Source organism: Zootoca vivipara, chromosome 16 (genome assembly GCF_965207765.1).
Source record: "Zootoca vivipara chromosome 16, rZooViv2.hap1.1, whole genome shotgun sequence".
Lineage (NCBI taxonomy): Eukaryota > Metazoa > Chordata > Lepidosauria > Squamata > Lacertidae > Zootoca > Zootoca vivipara.
In genome coordinates this window covers 14,458,607-14,477,252 of record NC_142599.1, presented here as the reverse complement: position 1 = coordinate 14,477,252, position 18,646 = coordinate 14,458,607, and the positions used below count along the sequence as shown (strand labels likewise).

At 47.7% G+C, this 18,646-nt stretch overlaps 1 protein-coding gene across 1 annotated transcript in view; it reads right to left on the bottom strand.

Moving 5' to 3' along the window:
• The window catches only part of LOC118076171 (carbonic anhydrase 15-like), a 35,185-nt gene that overhangs the window by 10,303 nt on the left and 6,236 nt on the right, over nt 1-18,646 (bottom strand). The window contains exons 2-5 of the mRNA XM_088659689.1: nt 7,675-7,695; nt 6,352-6,387; nt 2,649-2,819; nt 487-647 (exon numbers count right to left, since the gene is read on the bottom strand). Of these exons, the coding sequence (XP_088515815.1) occupies nt 487-647; nt 2,649-2,819; nt 6,352-6,387; nt 7,675-7,695 (389 nt within the window). The remainder of the gene's footprint in view (nt 1-486; nt 648-2,648; nt 2,820-6,351; nt 6,388-7,674; nt 7,696-18,646) is intronic.

The window sequence follows — 18,646 nt, the reverse complement described above, 5'->3', positions numbered from 1 at the left end:
GGTCATGTGGCCAGCAGGACTAAACCACTTCTGGCACAACAGGACACTGCGACAGAATCCAGAGTGCACGGAAATGCCGGTTTACCTTCCTGCCACAGCGGTACCTATTTATCTACTTACACTCGCATGCTTGCACACTGCTAGGTTGGCAGGAGCTGGGACAGAGCAACGGGAGCTCACCCCGTCACGGGGATTCGAACCACCAACCTTCTGATCGGCAAGCCCAAGAGATCAGTGGTTTAGACCACAGCGCCACCCTGGGAAGAGGGAGGGATTGTTAAACCAGTCTGAGAACTGTCAATCTGTGAGAGCACCCTTAATGAACCTCATCTCCCAGAATTCTCTGGTGGAAGCCATGACTATTGAAAGTAGTATCCTAGTGATTTTAATGTATAGTGTGAATGTGGCCTATGACTATTCTAGGCATGCCCTTCTCAATACCACACAACCTTGCTAAGAAAATCAAAGTTGGGAAGCTCAATGTACCTCCATTGGGTACTGCTGACCATCAACGGTGTGCTCTGAGCCATTTCGACTGAGGTCCCCCCAGTGGAAGTGGAAATTGAAGGCCCGGTACGTGTCCTGAAGTCCTCCTTTGGTGATGTTAATTTGATCTGCAGCAGATGCTCCATCTAGGTTCATGACAACTGCCAGGGAGGCCAGGTCAAAAAGAGAGAGATCAGAGACAGACAGTACTACACTAATGCAACAGAAAGACCCCAGAAAGGTTCTCCAAACCTGCATTAGAAAACACTTGGCCCAAGGTTGTTTATGTATGCTATTACTGCAGCCTGTGCTTTGTTAGCCCAAAAATGGAAAACGAGCGAGGTCCCAACCAAAGAAGAATGGCAACTCAAGTTGACAAAATATGCGCATATACTACAGTGGTCCCTTGACTTACGAAGTACTCGACTTACGAAATTTCGAGTTACGAATGAAAAAAATGGCCGCACGCTTACGTTTTTGCGCAGCCAGGTGGAGTCCCCCCCCCCAGTCCCCGGGGCAGCCCTGAGTGGAATAATGACACAGGACAACGTTTTATGGGATTAAAATTGGCCACAACTTTATTAAAATTCAGATGTAGGAAGACCTTGGCGCAGGCATTGGGCGTATATCCCTCCCAGCCCCCAGCCGTGGGTGGGGTGATCTTCAGGGTTGTCCAGCATGAGTGGGGGTTGGGCTAACTCTGGAGAACATATGTTCAAGCAGATAGCCCGCCCCCTCGATCGCCGCCAATAACAGCCAATTGGCATCGCCAAATGCCCCCCTTTAGGCCCGTTTACGGGAACCCTGTTATCGCCGCCGCAATAGGGTGGGGGTTACCGCCCCCACGCCCCTCCCCTTTATGTAAATGACTAAAGGATTCCGCCCAAGGCCTGCATCCGCCAAAGTTGTGACGAATTGCTACGGGAAAGGCGAAACCTGCCAATGCAGGGAAATTCCTTTCCAGCCCTGAATCCGTCAGCTGCTTCCCAAGAATGGCTCCTCTTCTTTGTGTGCAGGTAAGCCTACCTGACCCTACCTGGCCAATCCCTCTGGCACGCCTACCTCCGGCCGGATTGGTCGGCTGACTGAGTGGGCGGCGACTCCAGCCTCCGGCCCCAGGTAGCCAGTGCCAGCCTCCAAACTTCCAGAACTGCCCCAGGGATCCCTGGGGGGGGGGCTGCACGCGACTGTGCAAAATGCGCCTCCCCTTTATGTTGGGTAAGCGGTCATTTTCGACATCCGAAAGGAAAACCGTTGCGTTTTAGATGGGGTTTTCTCAACTTACGAATTTTAGATGCGGTTTACTCGACTTAATGAATTTTTTCGTTTCCAATGCATTCCTATGGGAAACCGTTTTTTCGACTTACAAACTTTTCGACCTACGAATGTGCATTCGGAACGGATTAAATTCGTAAGTCGAGGGACCACTGTCTTTGTAGACTTAACATGTAAAATAAGAGAACAAGAAGAACATACGTTTAGAGAAGACTGGAAAATGTTTATTAAATATATGAGGGGGGAATTGTGTACACTTGAAAACATTGGAAGCATTAAGATAAATTCAACAGTGTAAATAAATTTTGATGGATGATGGATGTAATAATGGAATACTGAATGGTTTAGTTTATATAAGATACGCAGGGGTGTATGTTGAGCAAAATGAACGATGGAAAGAGAGGAAGGGAAGTTTTTGATATTTTAAGGATGCAAAAATGAGTACTTTAAATTGTAAAACAGAATATATATATGAGATATATATATGATATATATATGAGATATATATGATATATATATGAGAAAACATTTGGCCCACATTCACACTAGACCTTTAAATCACTGTGATTTAAAACAGTCATGTCTTTGCCCAAAGAATTCTGGGAGCTGTGGTTCAATAAGTGTGCTGAAAGTTTTTAGGAGACCTCCTATTCCCCTCAGTTCCCTGAGAAGCGGGATTGATAGTTAAACCACTCTGTGAATTGTAGCTCTGGGAGGGAATGAGGTATCTCCTAACAACTCTTAGCACCCATAACAAACTACAGCTCCCAGAATTCTTTGGGGCAAGCCATGACTGTTTAAGGTGTTCTCATCGTGCTTTAAATGTATGGTGTGAATGTGGCCTTGGAAAGCATCTCCAGAAAAAGCTGTGTCCTCTCCATTCCCACCTGAGTGTCCATCGTTCATCAGTCTCCACCTGCCAGGAGGCGCCTGGTCGTAGCCTTCAAACAAGATCTCGTCGAGGTTCCTGTCTCGTTGAGTTTTCCTTCTGTCGATGTTAATGGGTGACTGGTTCTCTCCCCCACAGGTTGTCGAGATGTCCTTCCAGTGCAAAGGACCTAAGGAGAAGGGAAGAGTGAGGTAGAAAGGAAGAGATGAAATCCTTACTCTACAAAGGGTGGAGAAGCAAAGCTTCTTGTCGGAAGGAAGGTGAGGGAAACCTTTGGCCTTCCAGGGACAACCTGATCACTATAGTCCATTCATTGGTAACCTCAAGGCTGGATGACTGCAATGGACTCTATGTGGGGCTATCCCTGGGCCTGGTGCAGAATGTGATTGTCAGGGACTGGGCAGAGGAGAAATGGTGGAGACCGCCTCCCCATCCTGACCCCTCCAGGGAGGAGGGGGAGGAGGAAGACAATATAGATTTACAACAGGGGTCTGAGGGAGGTCACAGTTCAGAGGCAGATGAAAGGGAAAGTTGGGGAGACCTGGAGCAACATCTGGCTGACACATCATTAGAAAACATCCCATCTCTCAGAACCTGGCGATCCTTAAAAGTAGGAGAGCAAGGAGCTCAAAGAAAGAGGGCACTTAGCAGCACCCGTAGATGAGACAAATGAGGAAGTGGGAGAGGTGGGGGGGTGGAGATTCACTCCGGACAATGCCATTATCCAAGAGGCTGGGCTCTATAGCCTCTCTCTGTAAAGCCTGAAATAAAAAAAAGGGACAATAAGAAACTTTCCCTTGTCTTATACTTTCCTGGACAACCAGCCAGGAGCCGCTGACAGCATCCTGACATTGATGGCCAAAATGGGGCAGTTGGCTGAGCACTTGTGACACCATTGTTCAGGGGCGCCGAGTAGTGGAGGTCAGGGGGCCTGGGCTCCCCCAAAATTTCAAATCAAAGGACCGCCCACCCCCCAAGTTCCGCAGCGGCCATGTGTGCACATCACAGGGTGTGCTCGCATTACGCGGTCAAGCTGTGGGGCATCCGCACGGCACATCAGCATGCCCCGCAGCATGCGCAAGTGACGTCAGCATTCCTTGGAGTCCACATCTGCTTCCCCCAGGAATCCTGCCACACCTCCCCTCAAGGATGGACCGGCCCTGCATGGCTGGAACAAAGGTAAGAGTCTCATGCATTGCTCTCCCCTCTTCTTCCCCTGGCCCCAGAACTTAGCACTGGAATGCGGCCCCTAGAAGGTTTCCCAGAAGGGAATGCGGTCCTCGGATTGGAAATGGCTCCCCCTGCACCTGAGTTAAATGGAGGCTATTTGTATCGATTAAAATCAACACCTCCGCCAGCAAACCTCTGCCACGCAGATGCCTCGGCCAACATGCTCATTAGTCTCTCTGTGGTTCCTTCCTCTCCTCCAGCCGCCAACGGGAGATGCCTTCTGGCTGAGCTGACCTTCATTAATAATCACAAAGCAGGGCTTTTTCTTATTTATAATTCAACAGGGTTTCCTCGCCGGGCCTATCTTTAGTCTGACAGGCTAAATGAGCTATTTTGGTGAGCATTACTGCCTCTGAAGACCAACAGCAGATTCCATTCCAAATTCCTATTTATATTCACCTTCTCTCAAGGCATCCCTGGATTGGCTACAGCTCAGGGGCAGAATTTATACATATATTGTGAGTGCACAGCATCCCTACTTTACAGATGACTGTTATGAGAAGGGATGCAGCTCAGTGCTGGGCATCTATCTTGCATGCAGAAGGACACGGGTTCAATCTGCATCCTGTTTAGGTAGCACCTCTTGCCTGAAACCCTTAGAAAGGCTGGGCCAGTGTTATTTTTCTAGAAAAAGAGGTGCCAGAACTCACCAATAGGGCTGCCAGACTCAATAGAGGACAGGACTTCTGTGCCTTTAATTGCCCTGCTCTCTTTTGAGTCTGGAAACCTTAAAGAGAAACCAGCAGACCCTTTGCTTGGAAATTAAACAAAGGGTCTGCTGGTTTCTCTTTAAGGTTTCCAGACTCAAAAGGGAGCAGGGCAATTAAAGGCACAGAAGTCCTGTCCTCTACTGAGCCTGGCAACCCTACTCACCAAGGGAATGTCTCCCTTGTTCTCATAGAATGGCAATGGCGCCCACCTGAGAGGTGCCGGAACTGAGTTCCAGTCAGTTCCAGCTGGAAAAAAGCTCTGGACTAGACACCATTTGCACCCACATCTTTCTACCACATAAGACCCGTCTATGATTCTTCAGTCGTTCTGAGAGATAGTGCCAGGGACTGGTGCAGAGGAGGAATGGTGGAGACCACCTCCCCATCCTGACCCCTCCAGGTAGGAGGAAGAGGAAGACAGTATAGATTGACAACAGGGGTTCGAGGGAGGTCACAGCTCAGAGGCAGATGAGGGGGAAAGTTGGGAAATCATGGAAGAGAAGGAGGCAGAAGCGGAGCAGCAGCTGGCTGACACAGTCTCTTTAGAAAGCATCCCAGGCCCTCCCTCTCCCAGCACCCGGCGAGCCATAAAAGTAGGAGAGCAAAGAGCTCAAAGACAGAGAGCACGTAGCAGCACCCGTAGAAGAAGCGATGAGAATAAAGAATGAGGAAGTGGGAGAGATGAGGGGTGGAGATTCACGCGGGACAACGCCATTATCCAAGAAGCTGTGTTCTATAGCCTCTCTCTGTAAAGATTGAAATAAAAAAGGACAGTAAGAAACTTTTCCTTGTCTTTATAATTTACTAGGCAACCAGCTTGGAGCCGCTGGGAGCATCCTGGAAGGTTCCTGCAGCCAGTCATGATTTGAACTTCTGGAACAGATTCCGTTCGAGACTTCCAAGGTAGGACTGGTTCTTGAACGTAATCCGTTCCATAAGCCCAATCGAATTCCAAAAACGTTTGAAAACCAAGGCGCGGCTTCCGAATGGTGCTGGCGCCCCAGAAACAATAGCCTACAACCGCACCGGACATTCGGCTTCCGAAAAACATTCACAAACTGGAACACTTACTTCCAGCTTTGCAGCGTTCGGGTTCTGATTTGTCAGCTAAGCCGTTGGTTCCGGAAGTCTGTACTTAACCTGAAGCGTACTTAACCTGAAGCAAACTTTCCCATTGAAAATAATGGAAAGTGGATTAATCCGTTCCAGATGGGTCCACGGAGTACTTAAACTGAAAGTACTCAAACCGAAGCGTACTTAAACCGAGGTATGACTGTGTGTGTGTGTGTGTGTGTGTGTGTGTGTAAGTTTTCAATTACAATCCATGGAAAGGGGTTGTTTTTAGCTCCCGGTTTGCTAGTAAAACTGAATTATTAAGTTTTGTGAAATGATGCAAAAGTGAATTTCCGTGTCGCGAAATGAGGCATGTCTAGAAAGTGTGTCACCAACATGGAAAGTTTGGAAAGCTCTGAGCTGGACCAAGAAGCCTGGAGGACATAGCTGGGGCTGATGGGAGTTGCGGTCCAAAACATCTTTCGGGCCCCAGGTTGAGGGGAAACTGTCTTAGCGCCCAGACACCCCATTCATTTAAAGCACATTTGATGCACATGACTTCTATGCAAGAATCCCAGGGACTGTCATTTGCCCAGCACAGAGCTACGCTTTGCAGCCCCCTTAACAGACTATTGTTCCCATGGCTCTTTGGGGAAGAAATGGAAGTGCACACAGAGAAAAATTGAAAACCTCATTTCAAGTACTTACCACACTTAGGATCTTGTGAATCATAGCACCAGGTACCTGGATTAGAGGGCATGGGAGGGACGAAGAAAGAAAACATGTCAGCTGATAGGAAGGGAAGAACCAGCAGAGAACCAGGATCTGCTACTTCTGATGGGAGGGGGGGGGGACAAGTCATGCATTCTCCAACGAAACAAATGAAAGAATCATAGAGCTGAGAAAGGAGCAGAAAGGGGCATTGATTTCTGGGGGGTATTACACTGTGAAATCCCGTAAGGTCATGGCAACCAAAATAGCCGTCGTTCCCTCGCAATAAAAAATGGGGTGTCCCTTTTTTTTACCCCAGGACTTTTGCAGGGTATGCCTGGAATCTGGCTCAGAAGCAGGGCCGTCTCTAAGCGCCCCTGGCGCCGTGGAGCGACGGATCCCTCCGGCGGGCCCCCCCCCCCGGCCCGTTTCCCAGCGCGGTGGGCGGGCGGGCGCAGCGCGTAGTGCGACCGACACAGGCGCTGCTGCGCGGCACCGCGGCGGGCGAGCAGGCACAGCGCGGTTGTCGAACTGGCGGATCGGCCGGCCAGCAGGCGGGCGCAGCTCGCGGCGACCTCCTGGCGGGCCGGCGCCGTGGTGCCCTGCGCCACCAGGGGTCTACCTAGAGCCGGCCCTGCTCAGAAGCAAAGAGTTCAGCTGTTTTGAAACAGTGGTCCTATGGGTTCTAAATGAAACCCCAGTCAGGAATATTGCAGCTTTGTTTCGGAGCACTTGACTGGACCCTTAAGTTTTAGGCCAGAATATTTTCATAGGTACATGCAGGTTGTTCTAGTTTTCTTTAAATATTTCTTGGGGGCCCAAGAGAGTGGGGCCCTAAGTTATAGTTTGTTTAGCTTATACATAAATCCGGCACTGGTTCATTCCCGCCCCCGCCCCCGCCAACTCCCGGATTGAAAAATCCGGGATCAGCAGCATCGCGGCATGGGAAGTCGCTTCAACGCATGTCCAGACATGCGTAGAAGTGACTTCCGGTGCCAGTGCTGCCCGATTTCCAGTGCCCAGATATGGGCAGAGCAGCACCGAAAGTCGCTGCTACACATGTCTGGACATGCGTAGAAGCAACTTCCGCTGCCGCTCTGGCCCATTTTTGAAAATCCGGGGGAATTACGGGATATTTCGCCATTCGGGACAACAGCGGGAAATGGCTTTAAAAACGGGGGTTTCCCGCAAAAAGCAGGAGACTTGGCAGGTATGCCCCTGTCTCCTTAATTCCCCCCCCCCAAAAAAAAATCTGCAGCCATGCTCCCTTCTCCGCTTGTTATGTCCAAATCTCCCCCAAACCAGCATGCCAAACCATACCTGCTCCTTTCCTCTTGGGGCCTGCAGCAGTAAGAGAAAGGAGAAGCAGAGAGAGAAGTGAATATGAAAAGGGACCTCTAGAAGAGAGCTCCCTTGATCTGATGCTTGGATTGGAAAAGGTTCTGTGCCTCATTTCCTCGGGTCTCTTTCAGCCCATGCCAGGGATGGAACCTGGGACCTTCTCCCTGCAAATCAGAAGCTCCATCCCTGAGCTATGACCCTTCCCTTAAAAAGAAACTGTCTCATACTGAGTCAGGCCATTGGTCTTCCTAGTTCAGGACTGGCTACAGCCTCGGCCCAGTATACCTGAAGGAGCGTTTCCACCCCCAGGCCCTCTGCCTGGTTCCCTGTAGCATTGCATCTCGCAGTGAGGGAACCGCCAGAAGGCCCTCGGCGCTGGATCTCAGTGCCCGGGCTGAACAATGGGGGTGGAGACGCTCCTTCGGGTATATAGGACCGAGGCTGTTTAGGGCTTTAAAGGTCAGCACCAACACTTTGAATCAGAAACGTACTGGGAGCCAATGTAGGTCTCTTAGGACCGGTGTTATGTGGTCTAGGCGGCCGCTCCCAGTCACCAGTCTAGCTGCCGCATTCTGGATTAATTGCAGTTTCCGGGTCACCTTCAAAGGTAGCCCCACGTAGAGCGCATTGCAGTAGTCCAAGCGAGAGATAACTAGAGCATGCACCACTCTGGTGAGACAGTCTGCGGGCAGGTAGGGTCTCAGCCTGCGTACCAGATGGCGCTGGTAGACAGCCGCCCTGGACACAGAATTAACCTGTGCCTCCATGGACAGCTGTGAGTCCAAAATGACTCCCAGGCTGCACACCTGGTCCTTCAAGGGCACAGTTATCCCATTCAGGACCAGGGAGTCCCCCACACCCACCCACCCCCTTAAATTCAAACATTCAGACTCCTCCTGGGTTATTATTTTTTATCTGGGTTGATTTTATTTTATTTTATTGCTTTCATCTTCTGTCTATTAATAATAGATTTGAAGAGCCTTTTATTGTTAGCCAAGAGAATCTCCCGTTTGGCATTCAATATTTGCTTTTCTCTTCTAATTATCCCTGGAACCTGCCTGCGTTTGTTTTCCTAGCGTCCCCTTTGCAAACTGATTGCATGCGGTTCTCTCTCTCTCTCTCTCTCTCTCTCTCTCTCTCTCTCTCTGTGTGTGTGTGTGTGTGTGTGTGTGTGTGTGTGTGTGTCCTCCTTCTTTTCTTTACATCTCCTCTTAACCGGGTGTCCTCTGCCGGGTGTTTACGTCAGATTTCATCAAAATGAAATTCTAGAGTTACCCTTCCAGCTACTCTTTAAATATTTCCACAATATGGTTCCCTGTCAAGACGCGTGAGATCTGGGCCTTATTATTTATTCCAGAAAAGCACTTAACATTTTATAGCTCCAGATCCAGAAGAAATACAGTGATTTTATGTTTCAGCGGGGAATTATTTAAAATGTGTAAAATAATGCAAAGAAAACTCCCTTGTGTTTGCTAGCCTCCATCCCAAGCCTTATCCTTCACAAATGTACCTAATTTTCACTTTAAAAGCCATGCAAGTTGGTGACCCCCCCCCCCCATTGCAGGCGTGAATTCTGTGTGCTGTGAATCGGGGAGCCTGATGTATAGATACCCATTGCTATCAAGTCCCCAGTGGCTGGGAGGGCCCACCTGAAACTCTGGAGAGCTGCCTGCAGATGAATTGGACTACAACTCCCATCAGCTCCAGCCAGCATGGCTAATGGGAGTTGTAGTCCCAAACGTCTGCAGGGCACCAGGTTGACAAAGGCCATAGAGCAAGCATCCCCAAACTCTGGCCCTCCAGATGTTTTGGACTACAATTCCCATCTTCCCTGACCACTGGTCCTGCTAGCTAGGGATCATGGGAGTTGTAGGCCAAAACATCTGGAGGGCCGAAGTTTGGGGATGCCTGCCATAGAGTGTGCCGCTCTGCTTAATGCCATTGCCTGCCTGCCCAACCTCTCCACCTGCCAGAAAGTGGAGCAACCACCTTGTGTACAAGGCAAACCCTCTTGTCAATTGCACCTCTAGAGGATTGTTATAAGAATTTAAGGTCTCAAATATATAAATTTAACGTTAATAAATTTACAAGGGAAACACATACATAAGTATATAAACCACGTGTCTGAAATAGTACAAGAGAACAATCCTGAAGCCATTTTGACTCTCCCAGTGACCTCAAATACTGTATTCCTCTGCAGTGAGGGAGGAAAATGGGGAAAGCCTTCCCATTGTCTCTTTGCTTACAAATCCTGTCTTATGGGAGTGTTTGTGTATGAATAGGGTAAGCCTGTGACCTGGATTCAGGAACTAAAGTATTAACTATCACAAAAAATGGCCAGGCTGCCCAGGTAATGCAACCATTGACCATTCTCAGGTATCCTGGAAAACAGGATTTCTGCTTTTTACAGGTAGGTAGCCGTGTTGGTCTGATGTAGTCAAAACAAAAAATCAAAAAATTCCTTCCAGTAGCACCTTAGAGACCAACTAAGTTTGTCATTGGTATGAGCTTTCGTGTGCATGCACACTTCTTCAGATACACTGAAACAGAAGATTTCTGCTGTTTCATCTCCTGTGATATATTTCTGCTGTAGACCACCCCCTTCTGTGGTGTATATATGATGTTTTGGGGTTGGTCTTGAGCTACAGGGTGGGCTTGTGCACCATTGTTCTGGGTTCCTCTTCCCTCCCTGCGTGGGTTGAGTGAGGACCCTGTTGCAACAATTTGGGGTTGTGGCGCTCATCTCGCTTTATTGGCCGAGGGAGCTGGTGTACAGCTTCCGGGTCATGTGGCCAGCATGACAAAGCCGCTTCTGGCAAACCAGAGCAGCGCACGGAAACTCTGTTTACCTTCCCGCCGGAGTGGTACCTATTTATCTACTTGCACTTTGACGTGCTTCCGAACTGCCAGGTGGGCAGGAGCTGGGACCGAGCAACGGGAGCTCACCCCGTTGCAGGGATTCAAACCGCCGACCTGCTGATCGGCAAGCTCTGTGGTTTAGACCACAATGCCACCTGCGTCCCTATACTCTGGTTGGCCTCTGTTATTTCCTCCTACTGATAGGGAACCCACTTAAGGACTCTATATGGGCTCTTGGGTACCCCATAAGGTAAAAGGAGCAGTTTTTTTTCTTATAACAGGGTGGTCAGTTTCCTCTTTAAAAATAAATAAATATGAAACCTTACTGGATGCTCCAGTAGAGGAGCATCTTAAAACAAACACCATCTTTGAAGTACATAGAGAGATGCCTTGCAAACACAGGAGGAGGGGAAAGGACTTATCGGCAGACTTCCAGCCACACGGTCGTGGGACTGAGAGAAGATAAGGCTCCCATTTTCTTTAATTACACACATCTCTCTTTTTCGGTAGCGGGAAGGCACAGCCAGAGCCAGGAGACCTTAGGGACTCTCGCTGCCCTCCTGCTACTACTGCCGTGCTCTTTGTTTCTCCTACAAAACTTTCACTGTTCTTCCCTTTCCTTCTATGCCTTTCTAGGGATGGATGGAACTGTCTCAGTCCCTCATTTTTCCAGGCCAATATTCCACCTTTTATTTATTTATCAAATTTATATACTGCCCTATACCTGGGGGTCTCGGGGCAGTTCACAGAATAATCATCAAGATATAAAACCACAAAATATGCAATAAAAATAAAAACAACCCAATAGCCCCCCCACACACACAAAAAAAACAACAACACATTTTAAAAGGGCATAGGATGTCAATCAGATCAACCAAAGGCCTGGTTAAACAGACCTTTGCCTGGCACCTAAAGGTGTATAATGAAGGCTCCATGCAAACTTCCCTGGGGAGAGCATTCCACAGAATTGATGCTTTTGAATTATGGTGCCAGAGGAGACTCTTGAGAGTCCCATGGACTGCAAGAAGATCAGACCTATTCATTCTGAAGGAAATCAGCCCTGAGTGCTCACTGGAAGGACAGGTCCTAAAGCTGAGGCTCCAATACTTTGGCCACCTCATGAGAAGAGACGACTCCCTGGAAATGACCCTGAGATTGGGAAAGATGGAGGGCACAAGGAGAAGGGGACGACAGAGGATGAGATGGTTGGACAGTGTTCTCGAAGCTACGAACATGAGTCTGACCAAACTGCGGGAGGCAGTGCAAGACAGGAGTGCCTGGCGTGCTCTGGTCCATGGGGTCACAAAGAGTTGGACACTGCTAAAGGACTAAACAAAAACAACCCCCAAGCTAGGAGCCTATTCCTTCAGAGGGAGTGTAACGCCATCATGAGCACACAATCTCCCATCCCTCTGTTCCAAGGAACCACCCACTAAAAGTGCCTCAGTCTGGATTGAGCTTCAGTTTGCCGGCTCTCATCCAGTCCATTACTGAGGCAAGACACTGGTCCAGCACTTCCACTGCCTCACCTGCAGATGTAAAGAAGAAATAGAGCTGAGTGTCACCAGCATACTGCTGATAACGTACTCCAAACCTCCGGATAACCCTACCCAGCAGTTTCATGCAGATGTTAAACAACGTGTGGGATAGGACTGAGCCCTACAGAACCCCACATTGAAGGTTCCATGGGGCTGAAAAGCATCCCCCAAACAACACCCTCTGGGAACGACCATCCAAGTAGGACTGGAACCACTGCAAATTGGTGGAACCTAGTTCGGAGAGTCACTCCAGAAGGATACCATGGTCGATGGTATCGAAAGCCGAGAACAATTAACAGGGACATGTTTTCCTTGTCTCTCACTCAACAGAGGTCATCGTACAGAGCAGTTTCTGTGTCAAAACCAGGCCTAAACCCCAACTGAAATGGATCCAGAAAACCAGTTTCTTCCCAAAGCGCCTTTGGCACCTCAGAACTGTAGAGTTGAAAGAGACCCAAGGATCATCTAATCCAGGCATCCCCAAACTTCGGCCCTCCAGATGTTTTGAACTACAATTCCCATCATCCCTGACCACTGGTCCTGTTAACTAGGGATCATGGGAGTTGTAGGCCATAACATCTGGGGATGCCTGATCTAGTCCAACCTCCGGCATTGCAGGAATATGCAGCTGGCCCATACAGGAATCGAACCCGCTCCCTTGGCGTTATCAGCACCATGCTCTAACCAGCTGAGCTTTTTTAAAAATAAAAAAGTCATGAAAATTCATTTGTTTTATATACTAATGATAAGGGTTCTCAAAATACATTATCAGCTGCATTACTATAAAGCTGGTGGTCGCCACATGTAAACCTGTTGATAATTTAGTTGAAGAAGATGATCTAGTCTGGAATAGAAGTTTCCATACAAACCTGAGGGAATAGTATCAGGAGAATCTCGTAGCAAAACTGAATAGAGGAATGAATATTGTAAAGATGCTCGTGAGATGGGGAAATGTTTATGCTGTTGTTGTTGTTTTTATGCCCGTGTGTAGTTTATCTAGTTTTATCTTTTTATGTATCTGCGAAATACCAATAAAAATTAGGTTAAGAAATCTTTTGTCAGCATTTCTGTGCAAATTGCTCCTTACATACACATTTGTGCGATCGATACCCGCCCCGCCCCCCCCCGCCGCCGCCCCGTAATGCATTTTTTATATGTTGCTTTCACAAAGTTGGGCACATTTTTCCTAATGTAAGTACTTTTGTACATCACAACATCTGTAGAAGTGTGGAGTTTGGGGGGAAAGGTGGCTGTGTTTCAGTTGGTGGGTCGTTTTCAAAAGTGTGAATTTGTTTTTAATATTCTGTTGGAAGCCAGATGGGCGGGGTATAAATAATAAATGATGATGATGATGATGATGATGATGATGATGATGATGATGATCGAAGTTGGAGGCCCTCACTGCCTCCTGGAGGTCCCAGGTCCTGACACAATGTGGCTTCTTCTTAGCAGGGGAAGGACCAGAGCTCAGTAGCAGAACATCAGAAGGGTCTCAGGTTCCACCTCCAGGTAGGTTTCCCTCTAGGTAGGGAAGGACCCCTGCCTGGAATCTTGGAGAGCTGCTGTCTGTCAGTGCAGGCAGTATGGAGCTAGCTGGAGTTTAAGGTAGTTTCCTAGGTTCCTCCCTCCCTCCCTCTCCATGGAAGCAACCAGGAAAAGCAAGTGTCAGATTTGGACACTTGGCAGGCTGGTTTCCATCAGGCTGGGAAGGTCATCCAAGAGGCAGTCAACCCAGAGAAATAAGCACAGGTAGCATAAGACACACACACACACACACACACTGCCAACGCTGCCTTTTCAGGCTGTGACCGATGGAAGTAATGAGGGAGTTTGTTTTGTGCAGCAAGAACAGGGCGAGTTCCACCCTGTGGCCTCCTCCTCGTGCGCTTATTAGATATCAGTCATTCTGCTCCATCCTTTCCCAGCTGGAGAAAACCAGAGGAGCCTTTGATTTGCTTATTGGCTGGTGACAGCTGCGTCTGAACCAGAGCAGAGGCAGGTAGAGATCCTTCTCGTTCCAGCTTTCCAAATTTTTGTTTTAAGTGAGATTTACCTTGCAGATCCAGAATTATTCTTATTTTTGCCAGGAGGAAAGCAGGTTTTCAAAGCCTGTTAAACTCAGTTTGGCACTGGAAAACGGAAGCACCTGGTCCCGGGTTGGGGATGCAGCGTCACCCGAGTGCAACAGTGACTGTCCCCGCTTGCGATTCCCAAAAATTGGAATTCTGAAGCATATTGCCTCTGACCTTCCATAATGTCTGTCTGTCTGTCTGTCTGTCTGTCTGTCTGTCTGTCTGTCTGTCTGGTGGGATGTAACATAAGCAGTCAAGTACAACACTTCCTGTTTGCCCAGAGTGGACACGCAGAGTGTTACTCCAGCCAGGAGGACTTCCTGTCACACCTGGTCTGGAGCTTCCTCCCCCTGCGTGTGACCAGGTAGGTGGGTGTGATCCTGGAAGACCCCATAAAAGGGGCTGGTCACACAACCATCTTCCTCTTGCTCTTCTTCTTCCTCTTGATGCCATGCTCTCCTGATACTGTACTGATGCATTTTGCTTTCTGCTGGCTCTCAGCCAGCAGGACATGGGCTCATTTCCATATGGAATAAACTCAAACCCACTTCTGTAACTCTAAGCTAAAGCCAGCCTTCATGGATCCAACTGTGAACTGAATGTGAGGAGTAAACTTCTTATTACCTTTAAAAGAAGGCTGTTGTGTCTTTATTCTTTTTAGGAGGGATAAAAGGGGAATTACCAGGAACAGAACCCAATCTGGGCAAAGCCAGAATGGATTGCTTAAATCTTCTTCTTTCTTCTCTTTCTTTGGCGATCACTCGTATCCGAGTAAGATTGTCTTCCATAAACACGGTTTTAACAATGGGTCCGTAAGTGACTGTGGAGGCCAATTCTGGATCCACACATCCTTCCACAGTGGGGACACTGGTTTCCAGGCGGGAGTTGATCACGGTGTGGATTTGCCAAGCGTGCCTTCCTCTTAGCACGTTTCTCCCTTGCGTCCTGAGATCGAGTGTCTTCAAAGCCCATGACACCTTTGGTAAAGGCTGTTCCCCAACTGGAGCACTCGCAGGCCAGTGTTTCCCAGTTGTCAGTGTTTATACTACATTTTTAAAGATTTGCCTCGAGACAGTCTTTAAACCTCTTTTGTTGACCACCAGCATTAAGCTTTCCATTTTTACGTTTGGAAGACGATCATCAGGCATCTGCACTACATGACCACTCCAATGAAGTTGATGTTGAAGAATCATTGCTTCAACACTGGTGATCTTTGCTTCTTCCATTACACTGATATTAGTTCGCCTGTCTTCCCAAGTGATGTGTAAAGAGATTCAGACAAATCTACCAACTAGCTTCCTTCTATATATTGGGGAATGTCACTCTGCTGCTGGCTCACAAGTGTGAGTTAGGACGCATACTATTAACTCAATATATCCTCTCCTAGTATCTACAACATCTCATAGTGACTGGTCTGTAGAGAGCTTCCCTTTGACTGGCCAAGTGATGGCAGCTCGGAAGGCCGGTTCCAGAAGATGAAACATTTGACGAGGCCCCCAAAACTGAAGATGGTCCACCACTCTAACAGTGTGATCATCTCCACTTCGCACAGAATATTGAAGAGTATCAGATGCAGTCCGAGACCCCACCGGCTCTACACATTAAATGCAGTATCATACCACTTCAAACAGTTATGGCTTTCCCCAAATAATTCTGGCAGCTGTAGTTTGTTAAGAGCTCTGAGAGTTGTCAGGGCTCCCTATTTATCTCACAGAACTATAGTTCCCAGAGTTCTCTGGGAAGAGGGATTGGTTGGCTTTAAAAGAAGATTAGACAAATTCATGGAAGAAAGGGCTATCAATGGCTGAGACTGTAAGTAGGAGCCAGGGAATTGAGTTGAAATCAAAGATGATGAGGAGCAAAGAACACCATCTAGTGGTCATGGCATCAAACTCCACTGCCTCTCAGAAGGAGAAAGTCGACAAATATCAGCTCTCCTGTCATTGACAGCAAGCCTTTCCTTTGTTTAAAAGTGACGGCTGGTGAAATGGGGCACTGCCCCACCAAGCTCAGTCTGCCCTCAATTAGGCTCCACTGGTCTGCCCTCTTACTGACAACCAGCCTAGGGCATGGCCCTGGCTGCCAGCTTCTTCCTCCTCCTCCCAGTATTGACCCAGCAGTGAGGAGGATGGAGAATTAGCTCTGCCTGCCTGTCGATTGGTTTGGGGGTTTTGGTGTCTCCTACTGGTTTCTTCCCTGCCTTCCACTCTATCAGTCCCAACAGGCCACAGAAGCTTCAAATCCAGAAAGGAAACTCTGTGGATCCTTTGTTGTTCTTGCTGACATGTGCAAAATAAAAAATGATCTGCTAACTTATTCTTCTTTGGCGATCCCTCGTAGCCAAGTAAGATTGTCTTCCATAAACACGGTCTTAACAGTGAGTCCGTAAGTGACTGTGGATGCCAATTCTGGATCCACACATCCTTCCACTGTGGGGACATAGGTTTCCAGGCGGGAGTTGATCATGGTGAGGGTTTGCCAAGCGCGCCTTCCTCTTAATTCATTTCTCCTTTTCACCCTGAGTTCGAGCGCCGTCTTCAAAGCCCATGACATCTTTGGTAAAGGCTATTCTCCCATTGGAGCGCTTGCAGGCCAGTGTATCAGTTGTCGGTGTTTGTGCTACATTTTTTTAAGATTAGCCTTGAGAGAGTCTTTAAACCTCTTTTGTTGACCACCGGCATTACCCTTTCCATTTTTAAGTTCGGAATAGAGTAGTTGCTTTGGAAGACAATAAACAGGCATCTGCACAACAGGACCAGTCCAATGAAGTTGAGGTTGAAGAATAATTGCTTTGACATTTTCCCCCTCCCACGTATTTTCATTTTTCACTTCCCAATAGACAGTGAGCATTCTCCAAATCGCTTGAGCACATGCAATCTTCATGGCGATATTTATTCATTTTCCTTTAAGGGTTTGTCTTCCTGATAATTTTTTGAACTTCTGCAAACCTGAGGGTTTACCAATGTTTGCAGATCTCATCTCGTGTTACTGTTTTCACTACATGAGCCAGCGGCACTCACAGCCTGAGCATTGCGAATAACAGGGGGAAATGGTGGGGCCAAAATTCTTCTATATAAAAGAAATAAACTATCCAGAATGGGCTGACAGAATTTGATGATGATGACTGCAATCCTAACCCTGTCTACCTACTAGAATATAAAAGGTAAAAAAAAGGTAAAGGACCTCTGGACGGTTAAGTCCAGTCAAAAGGCAACCATGGGGTTGCAGCGCTCATCTTGCTTTCAGGCCGAGGGAGTCGACGTTTGTCCACAGACAGCTTTCCAGGTCATGTGGCCAGCAGGACTAAACTGCTTCTGGCGCAACAGAACACCGTGACGGAAACCAGAGTGTACGGAAACACCATTTACCTTCCCGTTGGAGAGGTACCTATTTATAAACGTGCACTTTGATGTGCTTTCGAACTGCTAGGTTGGCAGGAGCTGGGACCGAACAATGGGAGCTCACCCCATCGTGGGGATTCGAACCGCTGACCTTCCGATCGCCAAGCCCAAGAGGCTCAGTAGTTTAGACCACAGTGCCACCCAAATCCCACTAGAATATAAGAACCTAAGGCAAGTCTGCCGGATCAGTCCACTGGCCCATCTAGTCCAGGATCCTGCTCTCATAGTGGCTGACCCACTATGTGGCATGTGAGAATCCTGCAAACATATTTGGTACACTTTGACCTGTGAATCTTTGCTGACGAAGAATAGTCGAAACAGGGCCTTGTCCTGATTTTTACTGGAATTTACCTTTATTTGCCTTCAACATTGGGATTGATTCCCATTTAAACTCCACATCATATCAATAAAACCTTGTGAAGATTTATTTGAAATCCATCTTCTTTTGGCCTGAGTTCTTGCAATTTATCGTTTATCTCTGGACTTTCCCAAGAACTCCAATTTCTACTCTCTCTACGCCAGGCGTAGTTTTAAAACTTGGAGCATGTCACCTCCCACTTGCCTTTTCTCTAAACTAAAAAGTCCCAAGCTTTGCAGTCTTTCCTCGTAGGAAAGTCGGACCATCCCCTTGGTCATTTTGCTTGCCTTATTTTGCTGCCGTATCCAGTAGGATCTGCTTCTGAGTACATCTGGTTAGGATTGCGCTGTTAGTTAGATTAAACGAAGGAAGCTAATTATTTAACCTTGTGTTTATCTGCTGTCCAAAATTAGAATTTTCTTATAGGCCCGTTCTTCCACGGCTGAGATTTGACTGATGCATCTGAAACGCCAGTGCTGTTGGATGCTGAGCTAGATGGATCAATGGTTGGACTTGCCAGCAGACAGATTCCTGTATTCAGGGGATGAACTGTAGCTCAATGATAGAACAGCTTATTATTATTATTATTATTATTATTATTATTATTATTATGGCTTTTTTCAACCACAGCTCCAGCACCTGTTTTTCTAGAAAAATAGCCCCTATTACTATTGCTGTTCATTTGATTTATATATCACTCTTTATCAAAAAGATCCCGAGGTA